Source organism: Corella eumyota, chromosome 7 (genome assembly GCF_963082875.1).
Source record: "Corella eumyota chromosome 7, kaCorEumy4.1, whole genome shotgun sequence".
NCBI classification, from domain to species: Eukaryota; Metazoa; Chordata; class Ascidiacea; order Phlebobranchia; family Corellidae; genus Corella; species Corella eumyota.
In genome coordinates, this window is record NC_137496.1 from 2,839,661 (window position 1) to 2,864,942 (window position 25,282).

At 32.0% G+C, this 25,282-nt stretch overlaps 2 protein-coding genes across 3 annotated transcripts; both read right to left on the reverse strand.

Moving 5' to 3' along the window:
- Positions 1–802: 802 nt before the first annotated feature.
- On the reverse strand, positions 803–2,214 carry LOC145759869 (uncharacterized). Its single transcript, XM_082573725.1, has 4 exons — positions 2,082–2,214; positions 1,890–1,995; positions 1,649–1,803; positions 803–1,167 (listed from the first exon to the last, which is right to left on the reverse strand). Exons 1-4 carry the CDS (start codon positions 2,092–2,094, stop codon positions 1,085–1,087), a joined length of 357 nt encoding a protein of 118 aa, XP_082429851.1. The 5' UTR covers positions 2,095–2,214; the 3' UTR covers positions 803–1,084.
- Positions 2,215–2,909: 695 nt separating this feature from the next.
- On the reverse strand, positions 2,910–21,164 carry LOC145760131 (talin-2-like). Of its 2 annotated transcripts, XM_082574003.1 has the most exons (50): positions 20,845–21,164; positions 20,557–20,654; positions 20,291–20,365; positions 20,113–20,167; positions 19,891–19,955; positions 19,503–19,587; positions 19,135–19,277; positions 18,804–18,931; positions 18,455–18,623; positions 17,797–17,952; positions 17,492–17,670; positions 17,172–17,349; positions 16,921–17,034; positions 16,725–16,833; positions 16,266–16,405; positions 16,025–16,186; positions 15,549–15,716; positions 15,232–15,429; positions 15,003–15,128; positions 14,769–14,900; positions 14,417–14,659; positions 14,215–14,331; positions 13,997–14,131; positions 13,702–13,914; positions 13,392–13,619; positions 13,138–13,257; positions 12,554–12,751; positions 12,301–12,440; positions 12,075–12,168; positions 11,603–11,959; positions 11,365–11,526; positions 10,849–10,989; positions 10,585–10,766; positions 10,236–10,383; positions 10,077–10,163; positions 9,804–9,974; positions 9,165–9,239; positions 7,929–8,066; positions 7,600–7,824; positions 7,344–7,490; positions 7,050–7,219; positions 6,739–6,922; positions 6,468–6,593; positions 6,251–6,367; positions 5,982–6,167; positions 5,672–5,885; positions 5,295–5,419; positions 5,100–5,225; positions 4,753–4,998; positions 3,831–4,602 (listed from the first exon to the last, which is right to left on the reverse strand). In XM_082574003.1, exons 1-50 carry the CDS (start codon positions 20,978–20,980, stop codon positions 4,360–4,362), a joined length of 7,674 nt encoding a protein of 2,557 aa, XP_082430129.1. In that variant the 5' UTR covers positions 20,981–21,164; the 3' UTR covers positions 3,831–4,359. The 2 variants fall into 2 exon arrangements, with proteins under 2 accessions (XP_082430130.1, XP_082430129.1); XM_082574004.1 differs by lacking the exon at positions 9,165–9,239 and having other exon boundaries at positions 2,910–3,967.
- Positions 21,165–25,282: the final 4,118 nt, after the last annotated feature.

The window sequence follows — 25,282 nt, forward strand, 5'->3', positions numbered from 1 at the left end:
GATACAATCTAAAATTTAAACAGAATATGAACGTCCAACAACGCATTTTAAAACCGATGGACCACTGGTTATATAATCTTTTAATTATTCATAAGGATGCAAATTATAATGTCATGTTTAAATTTAAAAACGCCAAATAGGCAAGATATTTTTACAAAGGTGTAGGTTCTGTGACTTACTTGACTGCTTGTGTTAAATATTTGTACGACTTAAATAGCCTACACTAGGTCAGATGACTTAAAATATGGGGATTTTTTTAAAGCACCTCGTGATGAAGTAAGTCTCAAGGCAAAACATGGTTCTGTTAAACAGAATGCTTATAATTTGCATAAACAGATTTTGAACTAGTTACTTACTACTCAATCATATATTCTAAATAATTCTTTAATCATTTATAAAAAGCAAAATAAAATTTATAAACTTTAAATAGAACTTAGATTGTTTAATAACAAATTTGACTATTTAGGTTAAATATAAATATGACTGTAACCAACTACATTTGGTTGGATGACTCATAAGGCGGAATTTCTTTTTAAAACCACAGTTAAAAGTCTTGTGATGACATAATGCCTGAGGCAAAACTTACTTCCAAAATATTTTTCGTAATATTCACTTTTGAAATACAGTAAACAAAAAGTTTTTGTTTCGCATGTTTGAATTGAACTTTGGAACGTATCTTGAACTATTGAGATGTAAACTGATTTATGTACAATAAGAAGACGTTTTTTAAAACGTCATTTTGCTAAACTAAATTAATAAATTTCCTTTTCAACTTTGTACGTTTGACAGTTTAAGACAGGGGTGTCTTTACACAAGTTTTCGAATATATTTACATTCCATAAAGTTGTAGAGTAACGAAAAAAAAAACAGGTTACATATGTTAATGCTAGATAAGGATAAACTAAAGCAGAATCCTTACTACAGCGCTAAACTTTTTTGAAATAAAATAAAATTAACTATATTGCAAAATAACTTCTAAAGTTTGTGCACAAAAGTGTCAATATTTAAGTTTTAATGATTTAATTTTTAAGTTTTTGAAAATGATTAATTCGTTTATGTACATCACTCGAAACAAAGCAGCATTTTAAGCAGAATATTGTGGGGGTTGCTGATTCTGTTTAGGAGGGTTGCCCCAGTTTTGAGCCTGTTGGGGAGGTTGTTGTTGTCCTAAGAGTAATTGTTAATTATTTAAAGATAAATGGTCAAAAACTAATAATATTTAATCTAGTATAATAAACACGTAACTAATACAAGATCGAAGTATTTGTGAAAAAAAAAAATTTAAATGGATCGTGAACTTTAAACAGATTAAATTAATGTTTACTTACATTATAGGTTGTTGACATAAAACTTTATTTAACTTTTATTTTAAACAGGGTAAACAACAAAATATAATTTAAGGTTGCTATTTGTATAAACGATTTTAATATAACATTTCTTAAAGAAATTTGAACATCACATGTCTGAAACCAATATATTTCTTATGTCAGCAGAAAATATGACTCAAAGGAAAGTTAAACGCATGACTTGATTACATCGCCTTGTGCAATATCTTAAAATGCGTCGGTATGATACATACAATGTAAATCATTTAAAATTCTACACAATATAAAATGTAATTGTACTAACAGATATACAAATATAATACCTGTTTGGACTGTAGCAGAAGGAGCCAGTATCACGTATGGTGGTTGTTGAGCTCTGTTGCTTTGACAGCAAAGACAACAACATTTCACACAAGCAGCAAATAGCAGCAAAACCAAACAAATACACCCAATCAGTATTCCAATAGCAGCTCCTTGACTAGTAAAAACAACAAACATAATATCACCATTTAAAAGACAGGATAATATACATAAAGTTATCAATAAAGTTAGAACAAAACTTACCCAAGACTCAAGATAGATTCAATAACACAGTCATTATCATCTGGTAGGCAAGTGTTACCATAACAGCACTGCTCGTTAAATGGGTTACACACATTGTTTCCACAAACTGCATTAAAGTACAATTATTACTAAAAGCTTAAAACACAAATTGTGATTGTATTCGAACATTTAAATATAACTAATATTACTTACATAACTGTGCCATTTTAACAAATTTCCTTTTAGTTGTAGGTTAAATTGCACAACGTCGCAAATACAACAAAATATTGCTTGACCTAAAATGTTTCTTATCAAATATCTAAAAATAAATCGAAAATAGTCTATTCACTGATTGAGGTTTGCGGTTCAGTCGTGCCCTTTGCGCTAAACTATTATTGAAAGCTCACATTATAAAAATCATAATCAGGTAATTCTGTCTGTTTAGCTATCTACACATTCTAAAATTCTGTTGACGTTAGCTTATATTAAGGACCACTGTTTGCTTCATTTAAATCTGAATATTATTTTTCTTTTAAATTAGCCTATATATATGTCTGTATGTTAATTTCTTTATTACAAACCTAGCCTTATATTGTTTCCTTTATAACATTGTACTTCAATTTTAGCTTTTGACACGATGCAACGATTTCCTTTGGCCACATAACACAGTTGAGTGCTTTAAATCAAAAGAAAAAACTCAGACTACAGGGTTAGTCCCTATTTCTTTATAACTCTACCGTGAAGCAATGTATTAAACAAAGGAAATCAACTTGATTTTATCACATTGGTGAATAATGTTTAATTTTAACCATCTACTGCAAATGTTGGGTTTTATAAATTATATATTAGCTAGCTACTGATACTATTTAGTTTTATGTTTAATATGTCATGTTTTGTAAGACAATCAATTACATATTCTGTCAATGGTAAAACTTGTTTTTTAACCTATTTAATATATTAAAAAATGTTACTCCATTGTCCCTTAACTAGATCTAAAAATATTTTACTACCGTTAATTTATCAAAGTTAACTGCATTTTTAATCCGTTTACGTTGTATTTTGCAGCCATTATTATAAGATAAGTATCAAAACAATAAAATAACTAATATTAGAAAATTAGTAATGCTATATAAACATTGTTAAGGTACACAGAATCTATTTAAAGGCATAATTACACAACGTTTTCAAAAACAAATTCAGATTTTTTTTAGATTGACGTTTTTTCAAATTCAGTTTTATAAAATTAATTTTTGACTGTTGCAAATCAACTACTCGCAAACAATAACAGCTTTTATAACACAAAGGGTTAGTAACTTTGTATCTGCAGTAACCAATTGGTAGGTTAATGTTAATATTCACCAAGCTTATAAAAAGAACATTTTTTGCGAAATTAGGCTATAGACAACATAAAAAATCATGTTTTGATATTTTTTAAAGGTTTTAACATATTTTTGTTGGGCTAATAACACAAAATACGAGAATATACACAACTTTTTATATGTCGTTATATACATAAACCTATTTGCAGCGACGAAACATACAAAGACGGCAAATTTCAAAAAAATATAACATACACTAGCGCAACCTATAAAACAGGCAAACATCTCGTCACGCGACAATTTTCGTAAGCACGTGGCATAAGTGACGTATTAAAAATAAGTGACTACTAGTGACAACGTATTCTGGATTATGTTAAATATATATTGCAATTATAATAGGGCGTGGGCGCTGTGAGTAAAAAATAATAGAAAAAAGGTGGATTGGTGTTGGACGTTTCGTTCTACCAACGTGCACTCGCGCAGGTTGTACGCCGTTCGGACAGATAAAGAACAAGCACGCAGCTTTTACAAAGACGAAAGAAAGAAAACTTAATCAGAGTCGGAGTCGTCCTTATATCTCATCCTTCGAATTTGAGCGAGTTTTTGTCGAGCGGATTGTAGTTCTCTTTCCTTGCGCAAGATCTCTTCCTGCGCCATCATCTCCTGAGCTATCCCTCCGACTAGTCTCGAGTTGATCACCACCTCGACCTCGTCGTCGGAGTTAACTGATGCAGCTTTAACGAGATCTTCAGAAGCATGTTTGACGGCATTTCCGGCAATCTATGACGTTTTGAAGAATTTCGGGGGTAGGGGTAGAGGAAAATAAATAAAAAAATGATAAAATTAATATACATGCAAAATAATAGGACTTGTAAATAAACAAAGGCTTGATTTAAAAGATAGCAATCAAATAATAAAAAAAAATTGCCATGCCCGACAACTCATTAGTTGTCCGAACAAAAAAGTTTTTAAAAAAATTTCCCGGTACCTTTCTTAAAAGAACCTGAAAAAAAATAAACCAAACATAAATATTCTGATGCCATGCCAACTTATAATGATTTTTAATATCGAAATGTTTGTTTTCTGACTAAAATAATTTCAAACTGATTACTAGATTCATGCTTAACTGAAAAAAATAAAGACTGCAGCTGTAAACTGAAAAGGGTCAAAATCTAATTATTGGATCCGCTCTGTCCTGCATATTTCTTCTTTCTTAGCTTAAGAAGCCTTTGTTGCGCTTCTTTCAGCTCTTTCTCTTTAGCCAGGATGATTTCCATGGCCTGCATCTCTTGCGCAATACTCATCACGTTACCGGATGCCACCTCAACTTTTACATCCTCCTCTTCCGCAAACGCGGCATCCTTCGCGGACTCGACTAACAAATTGGTCGCTTTTTTCACTGCCATGCCGGCCGTCTTTAACCCAACAGTATAAGGTTAAATAAGTTAGTCTTTATAATCAATAATCTATGTCAGCATTAAGATACTTACCGTTCGCATGACCAAAATGGCAAAATATTGAAGTATATTAACTTAATCTATGTAATAAAAAAACGATATATTTACCTGTAAACGTTTCATATTCTCGCTGTTTGGATCAGCTTTAACCTTGCAAGCCACAAGCAGTTGAGCTGTTGATGATGCTACTTGTTTGGCTGATGTTACAAGTTTTTCCTCGCTGGCTTCACCCTGTACAGCTTGGTTTGCAGCCTCGCACAAGTTACCTGTGGCGCGAGCTACCATTTGAGCAGCGGATATAAGACCTTGTGACCACTGTCCGTCGTCGTGTCGTAAAGCAGGCACAGAACCGACCTATGTTTAATTTAAATAAATGAATTTGTAGCATACAGAGTTTTAAACTAAAACCTAAGAGTTTTTGCTCTGTGTTTATGTAGTTAAACATCTTTACTTACTTTTCCTTGGGCGACGAGTTCTTTTTGCGCAGCCGAGGCAGCTTTCACAAGAGCAGTTGTAGCAGTAGCAATCGACTTTGCTGCTTCAAGAATTTGCTCTTCAAAGTTGAGAGTATCGTCTGCTTCCTATCAAGTAAAAAACAGTTAACAAAATTTTTAAATTTTACTAAAATATATTAATGTAATTAACAATACCTTGGGCTTCTTGCGCGGCCGAAGTTGTGCAAGTTTTTTAGCAGCAGCCTCAATGGAAGCCGCAGCAGCAAGTAACTCTTGTTCAGCAATGACGTTGGGATCGTTTGGATCAACCCAATCGGAACCTGAAAAAATCAATGTAACATATGAGTAAAAACACTAAATAATAAATAAGCCTACGGATTACTTGTTGTAGTCGTACATAACCTTTAATGCAAGTTTCATTCTAAAATTTTTAGCTTGTAATGATTTATTACTGCACAAAGACTTTAAAGAATTTCGTTTTAAAGCTTTGCAAAGATCGTTGAACACTTGCGTAAATCTCATAACATAGCTTATCCCCAAAACCTAAACTTTATGATAATAAACGACTCTACCTTTCATGCTTTCTCCGGAATGTACCAAGTTACTGACAGCAGTAGCCACGTTCTTAGAGAGTGGAACCAAGTTCTTTTTCAGCTCTTGATTGCCAGTTTGTTGACTAATTGCTAGAACATTGCTGATAAGATTTGCGTACGAATCGGCAACTGTTTGGCCGAACTTTAGAACGTCTTGTTGTTGAGTTTTGTCCTCAGTATTTGCAGCAGAAGCCTGTCAAAAAATAAATGCCGTATACAATCAATGCTAAAAATACAAAAATATAACCTTTAAAAATATAACCATCCCAAAATATAGAACTGCACTTACTCTGCAAATGTGGATCATATCAAATACAGCCTTTCTTCCAGTATTTGCACAAACAAGCATGTCTTCTTGTTTGCATGATTTTCCAGCTAACACGGCCTTCGCTGTAGCGTTGGTGATTGGTTTAGTCACGTGAATAAGCTCTTCTGGAGATGCTCTTCTTTCTTCACCATCAACCGATTGAAGAAGCTTTGAAAAACAGAGACAAATAGTTTATAAAATTCTAAAAAAAAAAAATAAAGAATAAAATTGATCAAAAATAAATATTATACCTTGACTTCTTGTCTGATGGAATTAATTGTCTGTTCAAGCGCTCTAGGTCCCTTTGCAGCTTCATCTTCAACAGATTTAACTGTTTTAAGAAGGGAGGTGACGTTTGTTACCATAGCCTGTAATAACAAATAACATAATAAATAAATATTCACAAAACTTTCATATACATATTGTACACAAAGGTATAAATAAAAACAACTATCCAAGTCACATTACCTTTGCTGAAGCTTTAAGATGAAACATGGAGTTGTCAGATGCTGATTTTCCAGAGGCATCCTTCGTTGCATTAATAAGATCGGCCAACGCTGATGCTACATCCCTAACCGCGTTAATCAAGATAACCTAAATAATTATTTATTTTAGTGTTAAATGTTAATTTTTAAGACCAATCCAGGGTTAATAAATAAAAGGGTTGTAGAAGTTATTACATGGCTTTAAATTATAAACAAAATCAAAATTAAGTCGATTTAAATTTGGAGAAACGAACTTGAGTATCAGGATCATCCACTCCCAAACTTGTTGCCCCTCTCTTCACAACATCAGCAAGTTTGTCGATGGTTGAAGAAGCAGATTGTGCAGCAGCCGCTAATTTTTCCTGACCCGTGGCAGCACCAGCCACCAATTGCTTGGTGTCTTCGACCAGGGCTTTAGCAGTTGATAAGATCTTCTCTCTAAAAAAAATTTAATATGTAATTAATGTTTACAAATCAAAATTGTTAACCAGATGTAAAAAACCCCAATATAATAGCCACGATTTTTACCCTTGAACTTCTTTAATATACACCTTAAAATATTTACCTGTGCTCGGCAAAGTTTCCAGAATCGGTTTCGTTGTTTAGAGCTCCTGAAGAAACAAACATCAATGTGGTGTCCAAGTCTCCTATGATGCCTTGAACGTGGGTGTGTGCGTTAATACATGCTTGTGTTCCACGACCGCCTTGTTGTAGCGATGACATCACAAAAGATACCTGATTACAACACAAACATAAATTGTAAATTTTGTTGTAAAAAAAAAAAAAAAATTATGTACAAGTCTTTGTTATCTTGACAACTTTTCGGTTTTTGTGGATTTAAACTGATGTCAACATTTACCTTCTCGTTAATATTTCTACCAGCTTCTTTGAGTTCCTTCTTGGCAACATTATCCCTCGGATTACTTTGAACCATCCCTGATGCCCCAACTAACTCCTTACAGGCATCTCCAAGTCCTTGAATGCTCTTCTTAATGTGTTCACTAACCTGAGTGCAGAAAGAAGATGAATTTACATTTCCAAATCAAGAAGTAAACAATTATTATTGGTAAAAAATGTTTATAATTAGTTTTAATTGTGACATAATAAAGTCATACCTCTCTTGAATCTGCCAAGGCCATTGCACCTGCTCCATCACTAGCCAGTGCTGAATATTCATTAGTTACTTTCTTTGCTAATCCTCCAAGCTCATCCGGTCTTGTGTTCATAGCCATGCCCATGTCACTGCTGGCAACCACTACAGCTCTACACCTCTTCATGATGTTGGTTTGATAGTCAGCAAAAGTGTCGCCACTCTCTGGTTGGACATGTTTGTTAAGAATCTTGAAACAAATTTTAAAGGGTAAGACATATATATAAACACCCTCTATTTTAAACACATTGTACATTTGCATGGTGAAACATGTTATAAAACTTTTGTAGTTACCGTTGTTGCCTTGTCGATCTGGTCAACCATTCCAGAAACCAGAGCTTCTGGTGCCTCTTGGACAGATTTAAGTAAATCATCGATCGCTTCTCTGGTTGCTTCAACTGCTTCATCTATTGCCTCTTGGGCATTGTCAGCCTGTGTAGTTCAATATAAATTATAATTAATAAAAAAATAACCAACATTGAAAGAAGTTTTGGTATTATTTAAGAACCAGATTATGTTGTGCGTTATAACGCTTACTTTGTTTTCTAAATTAGGTAAGTTAGTTCATGCCTGTTGTTAATAAAAATAAATGAAAAATTATTGACAAAATACCTAAGTTACATCAACATTTATGTGATCATTTATCAAGATCCTTGAAACAAAGTCATGCATTTCTAATATTTGATACCATTTTTAAAAAAAGTAACATCTATTTGGTAGACAGACATTTTACAATAATGGTTACTAACTAAAAATTATGTTATCACATTTTTAATAACAAATAAAGAACCGCAAATCAAACTTAAATATAAACCCATTTTACCCATTAATTTACAACAGAAACACAACATGCTGCGCATTATTAAATAACGTAAAAAAATCCATCAAAAAAAACATCCAAACCAAGTAATAACCTGTTGGTTGTAGCCCATTGAAGCCTTGTAAAAACATAAAAAAATATTTAAATTGTTTTAATTAGGTTTTAATTTAGTGATTGTATTTTAAATCAGTTTAGAATCTCAAAAATAAATTTTGGTGATGTGAAAGGTTATTAGTGTCATTAGGATGTTTGCAAATTACTCTGATAAATTGCAATTTAAAATGTAACCCCCATTCGTTTAAAATCTATGTTAAATTACAGGGAACGCCACGAACAATTACTAAAGCATACTAGCAAATTCTGTTCTAAATTACTTTAGAAGCTGTTAATAATAAAAGCTTTGCCAAACCACTACTGCACTAACATTGAGCAAATAGATGGAAACGATTGGAAAAGGGCAGTTACCATGTGTTTTCTTGAAAATATTTTAATTCTGTAGTCATTTCGTGATTATCAGACTGAAAAATAGATGTTTAAACATAAATGAGGTTGTTTAATGTGTTTTAAGAAAGTGTTAATTGCTTTATGTTTACAATCTAAATTACAAGTTTAAACTGTATATGGTAACTGCCCCATGTTTTTGGATTAGAATTATATGCACGAGGTTAAAGAGAATTATTGTCAAAGCCAAGCAAGAGGCTTACACACACCGGTCTGAGATGCTTATGGTTGGTGTGGCGTACAAATTCACCGGTAGTGTTATTGTGCATGTGAAGTTGACAGTCCTGCACAAATCAACACAGTTTTTGAAGAATTTTAACATACTTTTACGGTATACAACTTTGACTTAACTTTTCTAGTCACCTGAACATTAATATTAATAAAGAAATCCTAATAGTATTGCAAGAACCAATATAACAGCCAAAGGTTAGCATAGTATGCTGTTGTTATAGCAATTTGTAGAACATTTGTAACAAATTTTAGCTAAATTTAATAATACATAAATGTGGATTCCAACCCTTTTTATACTGTGAAAAAAATCATTGAATAGTCAACCATGCAATGTAGTTGCATAACATGCTCTCTTCTTTGTTTTTGCTTGTATATCAAAAATGTAACAGTCAAAAAAGTAACAAGTTATAAAATATGATCAACATGTAATGAATGTAATATTTTTTAACAAACATAGATTTTAACTTTACTTAAAATAACATAAGATTTAATACATTGTAATTTAAGACTTAGTATTGCCTCTAAATTTTTATTTTTAAATTGGTTTGCATTTTCAAAGTATTATTAAACATGCCGTAAATATTGCCTACAAACAAAACCAAGAACAGAAAAATTACCTTTGGATTTCCGCCCCCCTCTTTAGCAGCATACATAAGTTGTAAGGCTGATTCGGCCAAAGTTTTACTGAAATCAAGAATGTCCATTTGCCGTTGATGACTCGCAGAGTTTGATGCAGCACCAGTGGTCGCACTAGTTAAAGGCTCGAAGTAGCTAGCCATTTGTGTAACCTAACAAAAGACTCATTTTTAAAAAAAAACTCAAAAAAAAAACAAAAAAAACTCATGTCCATTTTTATTTCGTCAGAAAACAGTTATTGTATTTTCTTGTACCTGTCTGCCAAGCTGTGCAGCGTCTCCTTTAGCAGCAATAGCAAGTGGATCAATACAAGTGCTGATCTGATTCACTGTATCCACAACCTAAGCAAAAAAAATTAATGCTTAGTAAGTAAATGGAACGCAAAAATGTGTTATTTTTTTCAACTTATATACCATGGCTTGAAATCCTTGCAACGAATTATCACTTCGAGGTTTAAGACTTTGGTCCATGGCGGATAGCGACGCGCTGTTAAGTTCTTTGATGGAGTGGTTAATTGTCTCAATCGCATCGTCACACTCTTTTTGGCCGGGTGCATTGTCCCTAAATGTTTAACGTTTCAAAATTATATTTAAAAAAAAAAAAATCTTCAATTCCAAGTATATATTAGATAAGCTTAATCAAATTTAGTTAAAGTGACTTAAAAGATAGGCAGTGGATTATAACCAGCATCAGACACATTTTAAAGCAGCAGATTGTAAAAAACCATCAAACGGAATTTGATATATTTTGTGATTAACTTACCTAATATTTGCAATCAATTTCTTGATGGAATCGGATACGACACGTGAATGGCCAGCCATAACTTGCCAGGTTGGAGGATCTTTCGGATTGTTTGCCAATTTTCGGGCGGTTTTGATCAATTCGCTTGAACTTTCCAACATTTGTTTTCCTGATTCAATAATTGGCTTTTGGGCCTCCCTAGCCTAAAATAAAACAAAAAAATTAAACGTTTAATTTCAAACCACATAACTCTAACCTCTAATAAATGATACTGATCATACTTACATCTTCACTTATTTTAGCAGGTACGCTTGCAAATTCTGGATTGGAAGCAAACGTGGTTAAGTTATCAACAGCATCGGTCAATGGTTTAGTGGCTTGGGCACAGTTTGCTCGGTTTTCTTCTGAGAAGTTTCCGTCCAAGGCCTTGAATATTAGGGTAAAAAGTAAGCTTGCTTAACTAAAGACCACTTGTCTTTAACAGAAACCAGCAGCTTGGTGTAGTGGTAAGAACACTTGCTACACCACTATGAGGCCGTGGGTTCAATCCCCACTGCTTTCATGCTGTAGCGCCCTTGATTAAGGCGCTATAAACGGTATGAACTCCTGCTGAGCCAGCTCTTAATCAGCAGCATAATTACCGAGCAATTATGATCTCTATAATATCCCAAACTGCCACAGTCAACTCGAAACAGGGTCGGGGTAACTGATATTGCTCTATGTTTAAGTCGCGCATTCGACCTTCCCACATCGAGGATAAAAATATATACAAAAAAAAGCATTACTAATTTATAAACTTACCTTGATGGTTCGGACAAGGTTAGCTGTGGCATGGGCAACTTCTTTAGCTGATTGTACAAAGTGTTTCCTAGCAACGGCGTTGGTAGTTTTGTTGGAAGCTACTCGGCAAACATTACACAAAGCAGAAGTGTGCTTCGCTACTATGGTGGCAGCAGACAAAACCTATATCAAAATAAAATAAAAAAAAATTAAAAAAAAATTTTTTTATTAAAAAAAATTTATTGTTTTTTTGACGTACTTGCGTTTGATTGCTTGAGGGATCAATTAGACTCTGACATGCCATCTGAATAGCTTGATTAGCTCGAGCAAACTGGGTTTGATCAACTAAACCTTGGGTACCAGCTTCGCTGTTTGGATCAGCAATTCCAACAAGATAAGCAGCTTGTGCGGCAGCCTCAGTTAACCCAATCAAAGATTTCTGTGTAGCAGTGACAGCTTCGCCAAAACTTTCCAATTCACTTGCCCTTGCATGTTGTGTAATACCGCTCATAGATTCGCCCAACATTTTAGAGTTGTCCATCACACTTTCAAGGCAATCAAAGTATGAGAAATCATTGACTGGCTCGTTGGGGTTCTCAAGCATTTCTTTAACAGTCTATAACAAATTACTTAATTTAATTCCATGTAGAAATGTTAAAGAACAAGTTACAAGACTGTTTATTCAAGTATAACAGTTCTTAAAAAATATCATCATTACAATGCATTATTACCTTAAGTTGCCTTAGAGCATTGTCGCATTCTTTTTGTCCAGGTGCAGTTTGAGTACAATGAGTGATCAGGTTGTTAATACTCTCAGTAACAGCTCTGATATGTAGTTAACGAAATGTTAATCTCAGTTAAAATTCAATAAACCAAAAAGCCATTACTAAATACTAACCACTAAATAGACATATTTTATATTTAACAAATTAAATATTTTGTGATTGTTATCTTTACCTTGCTGCAGCAGCAAGTAAGTTTTTGGCATTAGGTGCTCCAGGATCAGCTGATAATGCTTTGGCAGCAAGTAAAAGTTTGCTTGACGCCATTGAAATACTTTTCAAATTTCCCACGACTTGATTTTGATCTTCTCTGTCCTGTAACAACAATTATTGTAAGTAATGCATCTATAACCTATATTTAATAGGACTACCCAATGACCATAAAAAAAAATATGTTTAACTAAAAATAAAAAGACACAAAATCTTACTCTTGACTGTCCAGCAACATTTAAACCAGCATCCAATAGCTCAGTAAACCTCTCGTTATAGTTGTTACTCGATGCAGCCAACTCAGTCGGTGTTCCTCTAGACGCACCAACCAGATCATTTGCTGCAATGTTAAGTTCTTCAGCTGTCTTTCCTAACTGTGATTGGGCTGTTTGGAAGTTGGCTGATGTGACAGGGAACTAGAATATTAAAAAAATTAAGGTTGTATATAAAATAATGACACATCAATATAGAGAATTAAGTAGAGTACAAGCAAACTTAAAAATACATAGCCTGTAAGAAAAATGTATTAGATAGATTCAAGAGTTATTGTTTAACGAAGAAAATAATTTCACCTTTCCTCTTAACTTAGCAGAAGGTAAACGAGAATAAGAAAGATTTCGGGCATGTACCTCACCCAACTTAATAGAAAGCAGTGAAAAGAAAAAATAGAGCAGAAAAAAATATAAAATATTACAAAGTGTCTGAACAAAATCAAATCAAAGTTAATATTATAATACATAGTTACTTTGTTATTAAATGTAAGATGGTTAAATACAGATTTTCTAAAAAATTAACCACATACTTGGTTGGCGAGCAATCGCTTGCTACTTTCAGCAATGTTCTTTAAAGCTTCGTCTACATCTCGTTGACCGGGCAGGCAATTAATGCAGTTGTTAAGTGAATGCGATACGGCTTTGGCAACCTAAAAAGAATAATAAATTTTTTAACCTTAATAACAAGCTACTGATTATGTGTATTTATATATATATATTAAGCTTCTATTTTTAAATGTTTATTTACAATAGTTTATAATATATGAAACAACTAGGAACTAACTTGTGCGAGTCTTTGCCTATTTTCTGGATTATCAGGATCTTCAACAGCTCGCTTAGCTTCTTGCATAAGGTTAACTGATTTGTCCATTACATCTCTGCTTGTATCAAGCAACCTTATTTGAGATTCAAGATCTGGTAGATTGGCTGCTACACCACGAGAAGCTCCAACTAATGTTCGAAGGGCGTTTGCAGTATCTCTTGCCGCCATGCCAGTGTAATCTTCATTGCCCTATAAAAATTTACATAGTTCATAGTTTAGATTTTGTTATTAAAAGTAAATCAAAACACTTGTGTGCGCCAAAATATTTTACCTGTGCGGCTGCTGTTAATAACTGTGCCATAGATGCTCCAACTGTCTTCGATGTAGCCCCTAATTCTTGTGCACAAGATTTCATTGTTTGACCTGGTAGTGGTTGAAGTCTGGATCCCTTTGCATCGTTACAATAATCATAAAGTTGTTTGTCCAAAGCTTGAACTGTCTCCAAAGCAGCATCAATACCACTAGGTCCACATACTTCACTCGCCTGAAATCATTAGTTTATTAGTTTAAAATTACTTAAAACAAAGAGTTTTTTTTTAACACAAAAACATAAACGGCAAACTCACCTTGACAGCAGCAGATTTTAGTTCAGCAATGGACAGAGCAAGTTTCTTGGTACAATTTGCAAGTTGTAAGGCAGTTGATTGGTCACTTACCATTGGCACAACAGCCTTGGAGTAACCCACCATTTTAGTTCCAGGCTAAATAAAGAATGCATAAATTTTTTCCAACGCATCTTATAGATGTGTATGTAAGCTTTAAAACAGTGTAATTATTTACTCACAGGAATAAAGTTGTTAGCAGCATTAATAAGGTTTTGTTGAGAGCTCGGGTTGTCTGGATCATTTCGTGTTCCCTGTATACCTTGCAGGAGTTTTGGAATGTGATCAATTTGAAGAGTCTACAAACAAACAGGTTAGACAAATTACTAAATATTACACATAAGATCCTTATTAAATTTTTAAAGATCACAACCAAATTGTTACCTTGCTGTGTGCAAGTAGCTGGTGTTGATTTGCTTTGTTAGAGTTGAAAGGTTCCGCGGCACTGGCTGCTGCAACTGTTTGTGTTGCTGCAACAGCAGCTTGTCTTGAAGCTGCTTCAAGTCTGTGCACCAGTTTTTTTCTAAGAGCATTCTGTGTAGCGGAATTCGTGGCTGAACGAAGGTTTTCTGCAGCATCTTTAAGATTTTGTTGCTGTTGAGAGTCATGTGGATTGCTTGCTGCTCCCTATAAGTAAAAATCAACATAAAATTACCAAGTTATTTTAACTTAAACGTAGATACTAAAAATGTTTACACTTACATTTAAATAATTCTTCATTTTTATTATATATTACCTTAGCAGCTTCAACCATTTTAGCTGTTGCATCAGCAAGTAATTTTGCTGCAGCAAGCAACTTCTTTCGTTGATCATCATCTCCAACTTCATCTGCTTCCAGTTTCAACATGTTGACCAAATCTGAAGTTGTCTGTTGATCAGCAAATGTTTGTTAAGATTAAGGTGATCAACAAAATTTTGTTGACATAAAGTTTTAAGCATAAAAGCACTTATAATAGGGATCCAATAATACCTGTCCAAGTAGTCTGGCTTGTTTAACCATAACAGCAGCATTGCCCATACTGTTGCACAATCTGTCAGTTGCATTTAATATTGTCTCGCACTGTTCATCATACTTTTCATTTCCACCATCAGAACCCTGTTTTAATAAAATTAAAGTTAAAAAACATGCAAATAAATGACTTACAAAACTTTACAGATTTTCTACTATCTAAATTATTAAGTTATATTTCTGAACTTACAAGTTTAACATGATTAATTAAGTCGTTCAATGCCCTTCCAACATTGCCAGCCGCATCACTAAGAGCTTGCATTAAGTTTCCATCCGATGTTGCTGAGTTAGAAGCATCCAAACATCCTTCCACTGAAGAAGAAACTTCTCGTGCTGCATCAATCAATTGCTCCTGGCAGGATGGATTACTAATCGTTGGTCCAACAACCTGATTGCATTAAAAATTCAATTTAATTTAAAAAATAGAGTAACATACTTCAATATTTAAATAAAAAAAACAAAAAGTTATTTCTAGATTATGTCTACTAACAGTTTAGAGCACACTACCTTTGTACAAGCAACCAGTTGTGAGGTGGACAAAGCACACTGTGTGGCACTCGCAATAACACCATCCTGATGTGGTTTATTCTGTGCCTGACTTGCGACTGTTCTTGCCTTTAGAACAAGAGCAGCTGTGGCATTTGCAACTTGCTTGGCCAAACTCATGAGAATATCCTATGAACATTTTTAAATTATTCAATTAATTTTCCTACAAAATTTTTAACAATCGTTTGTACATAGATATTAAATTATGAGTAAATGACTATAAGCATACCTACAAAAATAAAGGTCCCTTTATTAAAGAGAACTAAATAATTCATGACAATATAAACAATTTAAACAACCTGATACAGATTTCGGTTAAATGAAAAATTCAACTTTAAACAATGTATTAATTTGATGTTTAAGTTAAAAAAGATAAAAGATATCAACCAAATTGTAAGACAATAGAAATGATAAAAAAAACATGTAATAACTGTTACCTGGAATCTGTCATCTCCACTTCCACCAATGTATTTCAAAATGTCATGACTTGCGTCACCCACTTTACCTGCCGCACCTAACAAGTTCTGTCGGGGTTCAGTGCTATTGGGTTTTGCAGCTCGCAAAAGATCATTGATTGCTGCTGTTAAGTCCCTTGCCGCCTTAAAATAAAATTAATTTATCACAAAGATGCAATAAGAAAAAAAAGATAAATTTATAATTCAATTTTACTATTTATACCTTCATCAAATTCTCCGAATCTCCATCATTTTCAAGCAATGCTCCCATCAACCTCAAACCTTTGGTCATATCACTGAGATTTGCAGAGATAGTTGTTACAGCAGATCCCACAGTTGTGTAGTTGGTCTCTTCTGGGTCACCTGTACATTTAAAAAAAGTGTTATATTTCACGGTTTTCAAATCATTGACTTGATGTTAAAGTTATATCGATTTGTGAAACATAATAAAGTCTTATGACTGGTTGCAAAAACTTAAACTATGTTTTAGCTATAGAGTCAAAAACCCAAAAGCTAATATTTGCTAAATAAAGTCTTAAACAATATTGGCCATAAACTTACTTAATTACTTAGAGCAAATATTTAGATACCTTAAATATTTACATTTAAACCACATTTTGGATATCACGTATACATTAATAAAGATAGTTGTCAAAGTAAGATTTTAATATCTAAAAAATACCTGAAGTTTTGGTTATGATAGTTGCAGTGGCAGCATCAATAGCGGCCAAATTCGATTGAATATTGTGACGATTTTCATCAATTGCATTTAAGATCCATTGCTTGGCAGCCTTAACAAAATAAATTCACACCAATATTAAAGTATTAACAAAAATTAAACACTAAAATTCAGGCAGATTTTTTTAAATAAATCTTACAGCGTCGTTTCCAAGTGGTGGCAAGTTTCCCTTGTTACCAAACCCTTCATGAGCAGCTCTACATGCATTAAAACCATTTTCAATGTTCCCCATGAACGCTTGCTGTGCTGCTGTCTGTAAGATAAAAGCGAATTATTTAATAGCAATTATAAACACAAATTAATCAAAGAATTTTTAAAAGCAATGACATTTTTTTGGGACTGTTAGATCAAATAAAAAACATAATATAAGTTTTTTTCAAAACAACAAACCATCGGTTGGCCTCCCATAGACATGCTATTCCTTGTTGTAACTTGGGTGGGTGGTTGCATGGCCCCCATTGAGTATTTGTCCGGAGGTTGAGCTGAGTTTCTGATGACAGCTGGCATAGCAACTGAGCCCACATTTGAAGAACCAGCTGATCCTCCATGCATTAACATTACTTGACCCCTGAGAATTAAAAAGATATGATAAACTATATACAGGCATATTCGAAGCCAGGCAGATATTATCCAAAATATTTAACATATTTTACAAAAATTTTTCTCAAATTTTTTTTTCAGTTAGCGCCTTCAGTTATCCAAAAATTAACCTTCCAGGTGACACAACCTCCTCCAGCATTGCCGCATCCTCATCATTCTCCTGACCAATAATATCTTTTTCATGCCTCTTCTTTAATATAATGTCAATATAACCAGCAATGAGTTGCGAGATCTTTTCACCTTCGGTAGTTTGCACGCAATAATATGCATCTTGGTAGTCTCCAAAATCCTGAAAAGAGTTTTTAATTGTTTAAAATTTACCTTCACATTAAATATAAAGTTAGACTTAAGTTATTGGTATTTCTAAAACATCAGGAAAAATTTGTTTCTGTATATAAACAAATTGAATAATCACCAGAGTAAAAGATTTAGGTGAAGCAGCCCATCTCTTGACGGAAGTAAGAGGCCACATTTTTAACATGTCCTTGGTTCGTTCATCAACTCTCATCACAGATTCCCTCGTCACACCCATTAACCTGGGCACCAGTTTGTTTCGGCCCTTCATTTTTTCCTAAATATAAAATAAGTGATATATATAATTTATTACTAACCAAAAATTTGGTTAATTGTTGCTTATTTATTTAAGGGTAGAAAATAAAGCACAATAATTTTTTTCTATATAAAGTATTAAACAAAGCGAGACACATTTTGCCTTAACTTGCAAATATGAACACAGTTCGGCTCAGTGGGCAAAATAGCCTTATTAAGCTAACAGGAAGTAATTAATGACAAAGTCTGAACCATCATATCAGCCATGGCTAAACCTATTTAAAATTAAGTACACATCAACTAAAACCATTTCATCAGAAATGATATTTGATTTGTTGTTAACATGTACTAAATATTTAATTATTAAACACCTATTGTAAAATATCCAAATGCAAGTAAGATAAAATTTATATTAGTTCGACAAAAAACTATTAATGAACAAACTAGCAAGCTCTTTTTTACAATAAATTAAGTCAATTTAAAACAGTTTAGTACATACAATGAATGGTCTATCTAATATTTACCTTAACAAGGAAAAAGGTTACTCCATAGGTTTTCAAAGCTCTGCAGTTTTTGGTGTATTGCACTTTTGCTTCAATTTCACTCAAGTTATTGAATCCTTTGTGTTCCAGGAAAATTCGCTTTTCAATTCCTCGACTTCTGACATATTCTTTGGGTAAAAAATCTTTTTGTCTGTGAATAAAAATGTATTTTATGTTCAAATTCAAAAAAGTTTAAAAGGAATTGCAAATTAGCAAGGTGAATTTGATAACCTTTGAATTATGTGTTTAAAAATATATAATATCAAGATTTCGTTTTACAAACCCTTTAAATTGCATTAAAACACAAGCAAATTTAATTAAAAGGTCTTACTCTAAATATCCAGGTTTATGTTTCTTCTCATCATGATTTCCAAATTGAATTTGACATTGTAAGGCAGCAAATGTGATGGCATCCTTTTCACTGACCGGGTATTGCCCCTTTATAATGCCATCATGAGACTGAAAACGAAAATTTTACATTTAATGAAGAAATCCCCTTATAATGACGATTAATAAGATAGATCAGTTTGAGTTCATTGTAGCCTTAGAATATTTTACTTTAATATAATTGTGTTAATGGTCTTGAAAATATTAAAACCTAGATTAAGCAAAAACCTAGATTAAGCAAAAAAAAAAAATTTCAAAAAAAAATTTTTTTTTACTTGAACATATAAAAGATTAAGTTGAATTGGATCTCTTGAATCAACATTTTGATCTGAGTAGAAATATTTTCGTCGTAAAACAAGCGTTTCGTTTTCCTCTACTCCCTGTTCTCTTAAAGTTTGACCATGATTCAACCAATTCACTGAAAAACAAATTAAATTTAAATTGCATTTTTCTTTTCAAGATATTTTAAACATTTAAAAAATCAAAATTTAAAAAAAATTTACATAATTTTTTTCGATATTGCCAAATCATATTTTAAAACAATTATTGATGTAACTAAATATAAATAGAACTTTAATGTTTACACATTTAACAATCAGTTTTTGTTGGGCAAAATTTTACTTCCTGATATAAATATACTTACATTCATCATCAGTGTGAAGTTTCTTTTTTAAGGTCTCAAATTTCTTATCTGTGGCACCAGGCCTCAGTAGAGTTCCTGTATCCAGCTGAGCATAAAATAAGATAAATAAATTAGCATTTTGTTTTAAATTAAATCACAAGGCCAAAAATGTAAATAAGTTAACTGAAAAAAATGAAATATGTAGTACAAAAATTAAAGTATATATATACAATTTTTTTAAATATAAGATTAAAGATTTACAATAATAAGAAGTATTTCAATCTGTAGTTATTTAAGAATAGGGCATTAATTTTAAACCTTAGACATGAAATTAGTTGCATGACTGGCTGTAAGCTGTAACATAGTACTTGTGTTTACAGTTGATTAAAACTAGAAACATAAATCCCACCTTTTTTGCTTCTTCTTCATCCATAACATCACGAACGAGAGAATATTCTTCATGATTGACAATTCCTTCAATAAATAATTTTTAAAATTATTTCTTACAAAAAAAAGATCAACATATAAATTAAATTAATGCTTACAATACCTTTTTAATACCCTAAAATTTCTATAAAATTAAAAAAAAATTATGATTAGATAATTTTTATAAAAAAGCGATGGTTTTTACCTAGTCTTGTGCAAATGCTGATCATAAGTTGTCCAACCGTGTTGCTATCATCAATCTAAAAATATAATCAAATAAATAACTTTTTTTTTATTTGTGTTTTTTATTTTTAAATGATAATTTACATATTCTACAAAAACTTCTTATTTTTGAGAAACCGATTTTTTAATTAAAAACTTACCATGACAGTTTTAATTGAAAGATCAAGGGTTCGAACCCTCAACGGCCTTTGTTTAAGTTTGTACTCCAGTACATCCTGTGTGGGGGGAAAAGCAAATAATTAGGATTTCCACTATTTTCCTATGACTCATTTTAATAATGTTTAATCCACAACTTTATTAATAAGAATACATGTATATAAATAACACACTGTATGTGAATAACGTAGCAGAAATCTATTAGAGAAATTAATCCAGTATTCTAAGAAAAAAAAAACTTAATTTTTACCCCATCTCGGAGCAAGTAATACTCTAAAGATCGATGCGACTCCAACCAAACTCCTTTCTTTGGATCTTTATCCGATAAAAACAAGCTATAATCTTGAACTAAAATAACAAATAATATATTGCATCAAGATGACAATTAAAAAAAATACAAGTAAATTTAAACAACTTTTAACCAAATTTTAAAGGTACAAGTGTTTGTTTGTGACTAATATAAATATTTCTTACATTTTTTTTGTTATATATATATATACTTTAATTTTTAATTTTATTTAAATGAGATTTTCGATACCTTGACCATGTTGAACTTCTGGAGTTTTGTCCCTGATGTAACGACAAGCATCGAACACAACACAAGCTTGATCAAAATACAAAGTCTTGGTCACATTTGACTGCTTGATGAAAATCTTCAATGACATGTTCACCATCTTGCTTGGTTAAGATGTTATCTGGTTCTAGTTAAAATTATTTTGATAATTGATTTGGGAATATTACACATGCAGAAGTCTGCAAGCTTCTTTAGTAAAGTTTTCCCAAAGACGGGTTGCAGATTTTCACCAGCTTCAATACAAAATTTGTGTTTCCTAACTACGTATTTACACTACTATATAACAATCTAAAAATGAGTAAATGGATATATAATTCACGTTGAAAAGGAAGTGTATTTGATTTATTTATACCTAATAATAAATATACTAGGCTAATGTCAAGATAGATTTTAAATATTAAGCATCATAGTTTAAGTTCCTGCCACCTACGATTTTTAAACTGGTAGGTGTACTCTCATAACAAAAAAACTATTTAAATGTCATACTTGTAAAGCATTTACGGATTTTGTTTGCCTTTATCTAAAAAATATTGCTTAGCCTACCTAGCCAAAGAAAATCGGGTATGCGCTCACTAGGTAAAGATTTAACAGTCTGATTGCTTTTTAAGCAATTCTAACGTTATGCCTAGGTTTGATTTGGCAAACAAGAATAAAAATTAAACTAAAATAAACTTTTAATTAAATGAAACTTTTCATAAAACTTCAAAAAGCAAAAAAAAACATTGCCAAATCTCATGTTGAAGCAGCGTCTCTGCTATTGTTACGTCATAATTTACTAGAGTGACGTCATTTGCGTTTTGATATAAGAATGTTTGGACAAACGAAAAAGCTGAGCCGTTCACTTTAAGTTTTACATAACCTTAAAACAAATCGCACAAATTGTTTACATCATGTCAAGTTCGACCGCGATAAGAACGTTGTAATACTCGTTTTAAACAAGCTACAACATTGCAACTTTACAAGTGCTTTAAACGTATACAGAGCAAATTTTTGTATAAAAATGCACGATTAACTACAGGGTAGACAACCTATTATTAAACGGATAATACTGTAAAGTTAGTAAGATTAACTTTGTCTCTAATCTGTTAAAATTTTTGAGACGCAATAAGAGAAGTTTAAGAAGATAAACAAGTTCGTTCATATGATGACAAATAATGTTTTTTAAAGCTAAACAAATTTGATTTATTATTATTTTAACTATGTAGAGAATTTTTTTAATTTGTTTGCGAATTTTGCATGCTCCTTATAAGGCAATCTAATCGTCTGCGCTTTAACTGGTTGTGTACAGCGTTCAAGTGTAAAATAGATTAGGTTTTCATTTTGCTTGTCTGTTGATTATAACGATAACAGGTTTACCTTAAAATTCATTTTTATAAAAAATATTCATCGACAAAAATAAGGACAAGAAAACTAATTAATCGTTAATTAATCGCCCTATTAAATGAAACAAATTGCGTTTGCCAAAACAACGAATGTGCAACACGATATAACAAAACCAGATCGTATTTGAAACTTCGAATTAAGTTGTGTTGGCAAAAAGACTAAACAACTTTAAATGAATAACTGATTGAAACATGAAACCTGCTATTATGTAAGGCGTGTAATTTTCGCAGACCTCAAAAACTAACAACAAAACTAAACAAGTAAGAGTAATGAGATATGACCTTCGCTGTTTTAGACTAATTTTAAACAAATGATAAGATCACTTTAAACTTCGTTAACCTTACTTACTACTTTCTTTAAAATATTGTTAACATAAATAACATTTTTCACTCTCTAAAAAGAAATCTACTACAACAAATACCGATCAACTTGATGTAAAAAGCTACAGGACTAGTACTCGAAATACAGCATAAGTCAAAACTGGAATTTATTTTACGATGCAAAGTTAAACTATAAAATCGTCTTTACCCAGCATGAAAAAATTCCTCAAACGAGAAAACTGTCAATAGGATGCGAAAAAACGAATCCTTACAAGTTTCTCAACTGCTCTACTTAAATGTTTACAACAACAGCGGCGTATCTGTGACGTCACTGATAGTTCTATAGTGACGTAGATGCAAAATTTCGACGCACGTGTGTCTGATTTTGTGTCCTTATATCGACCAACCACGGTTTGGTCACGTGATTAACGTCTGCATGTTGTCTGACAAGAATGGGATTCAAGATTGAATCAATGTTGTAGATCAAAAAATTTAACTGAATAAGCATAAAATTTAATACAATTAAATTACCATGTTTTATCGAAACCAATTGTCGAACTAACCTGAATTTAATAAGTTTCTTTTGCCATTAACTAAAATGACTAATCGGGCAAAATTTTAAGTGGGCGATTATTAATAAATAACACAAGTATGTATATAGGTTGAATATTTCGTTGATTAAAAACAATTTCTTTATTTACAAATTTGCTTGCTCAGATAATTTACAATGACTAACAAACCAACATTGTCACTTAACTATAGCTTACAATAAGAATATTTAATTTACCCTTTTTCATTTTGTATTTAGGCTATTAAACAATAAGCTTACTAAACGGAAGCAGAATAACTGTAAAAATTGTCTATACCGAAAACAAATAGATCAAAAAATACCACTGATACTACTTAAAATAACTAAAGCGCTTTTTATCGAGCCTTAACTTTGCTGCGATAGCTTTTGGCCTCTAAAATGCCTCCCAGATATGCTAAAAGAGCGAAAAATTTAAGCATACAGACTACCTTAGCATAGGTATATCTCTCCAGACGCGGTTGAGTAAGTTTAGAGAATTTAGGCGGCGAACAGCATTTAAGCAGCGAGTGACCACAAATATTTATTCTTAGCGGGCGCTATCAAAACCTTCTCTTGTATGTGTGTAAAAGACCGTGATATTGGCAAGAGCCTGCGCTGAAATCGAACGCCTTTTAACAACATTATCGCTCACATGCCTTAAAATCCGATCCTACGCGAAGATTCGCAGAAAAAAGACAGAATACGTTTTAACGTTACGGGAAATTAAAACTGATAACTGTTTACCAAATTTAAATTTAAAAAAATAGTCTTAAACGCACATTTACTACTCTCTAGTATATATTTAATTCAAAAGTTAACACAAGAACTTTTGTATTGAAAAGATAATATTATTATTTATTTAATAAAACACCTGCACATTGTCCTTACTGTAACATAAAAACTCTTACAAAACTTTAAAATCGGCAGATTTCAAAAAGAGATTACCGCGAAAATCTTCAAACAAACAAAGTTTTTTTCTTGATTTTGATCTATTCGATTAAATCTGCAAACTTCAGCCCTTTGTCATACTGAATATTTATGTTAGTAATCCGAGAAATATTAAAATTAAAAAAGATAAAAGTAAGACTAATGTGCTAGTAGCCTTACATTTGTAAAAACTATTCTGTAATTCATTCATCTTGGACTACATCATTTAAATTCACAACTAGGTTTTTGATTTACGAAAGGCAGTCACGTATTTTTCATATTTTATTGGCTTTTAATGAAAGCAAATTACAATTTGTCAGAACCTGATCGCGTAACGTACAAATTCCATAAATTTTACAATTACATTCCATAAATGATAATCGCTAACAAAAATGAACGTATGTTCTTTAACTACCAAACTACGTCAGCTTAACCAATTCTCTCTCGTCTGAATACATATAAAGTTATGACTAATGACTGCCAAATAAAAGCACTTTAGACCGACATAAGTTTTATTCAACCGCCCTCATCGTCGAAAGGAATGTTTCTTCTCTTTTCTAACACTCAGAAACCGGAAATGACGTCATCATATACACATACACAGAGGGCTAAACCTATTTGGTGATATATGGAAATGGTCCAACACTAAAATCCTAACGGTTTTAAACCTACTACGCTTTTTTCTAATGCAGGTTAAGATATTAATGGAAATAGCTAATCCAAAAGGCTTGAACTAAAAACTAGTGATGTTTATACTGGAATCTTAAGACCTTATCTTATAAAACACAAATAAAATAAACCCAATACATATACAATTATATAAATAACATAAAACAAATTAAACTTGTGGTATTTAAAAAAATAATTAAAAATGTTTAAAAATTGATTAAAAATTATTTTTAAATAAATAATTTATTGACAGTTTCCAAATAATCCTTTAATGTAAATTTAAATTATTATACATGATTAAATATTTAACTAGTGTAACATAATGTAATTATTGATTCAAGTTTTGTTGGCAACTGCTCCATAAAATTATAATTAAATATCAATAGGAATAACATTAACTATTGTACAACAAGTAATTTGGTTTAGTTAAATTATAAACAAAATTTGCAACCAATATGTAGGTAGCTAGTTATTATTATATCCAAATTGTGAATTAAAAATTACAACAAAATTTTACCATAACTCATTTTTGAAC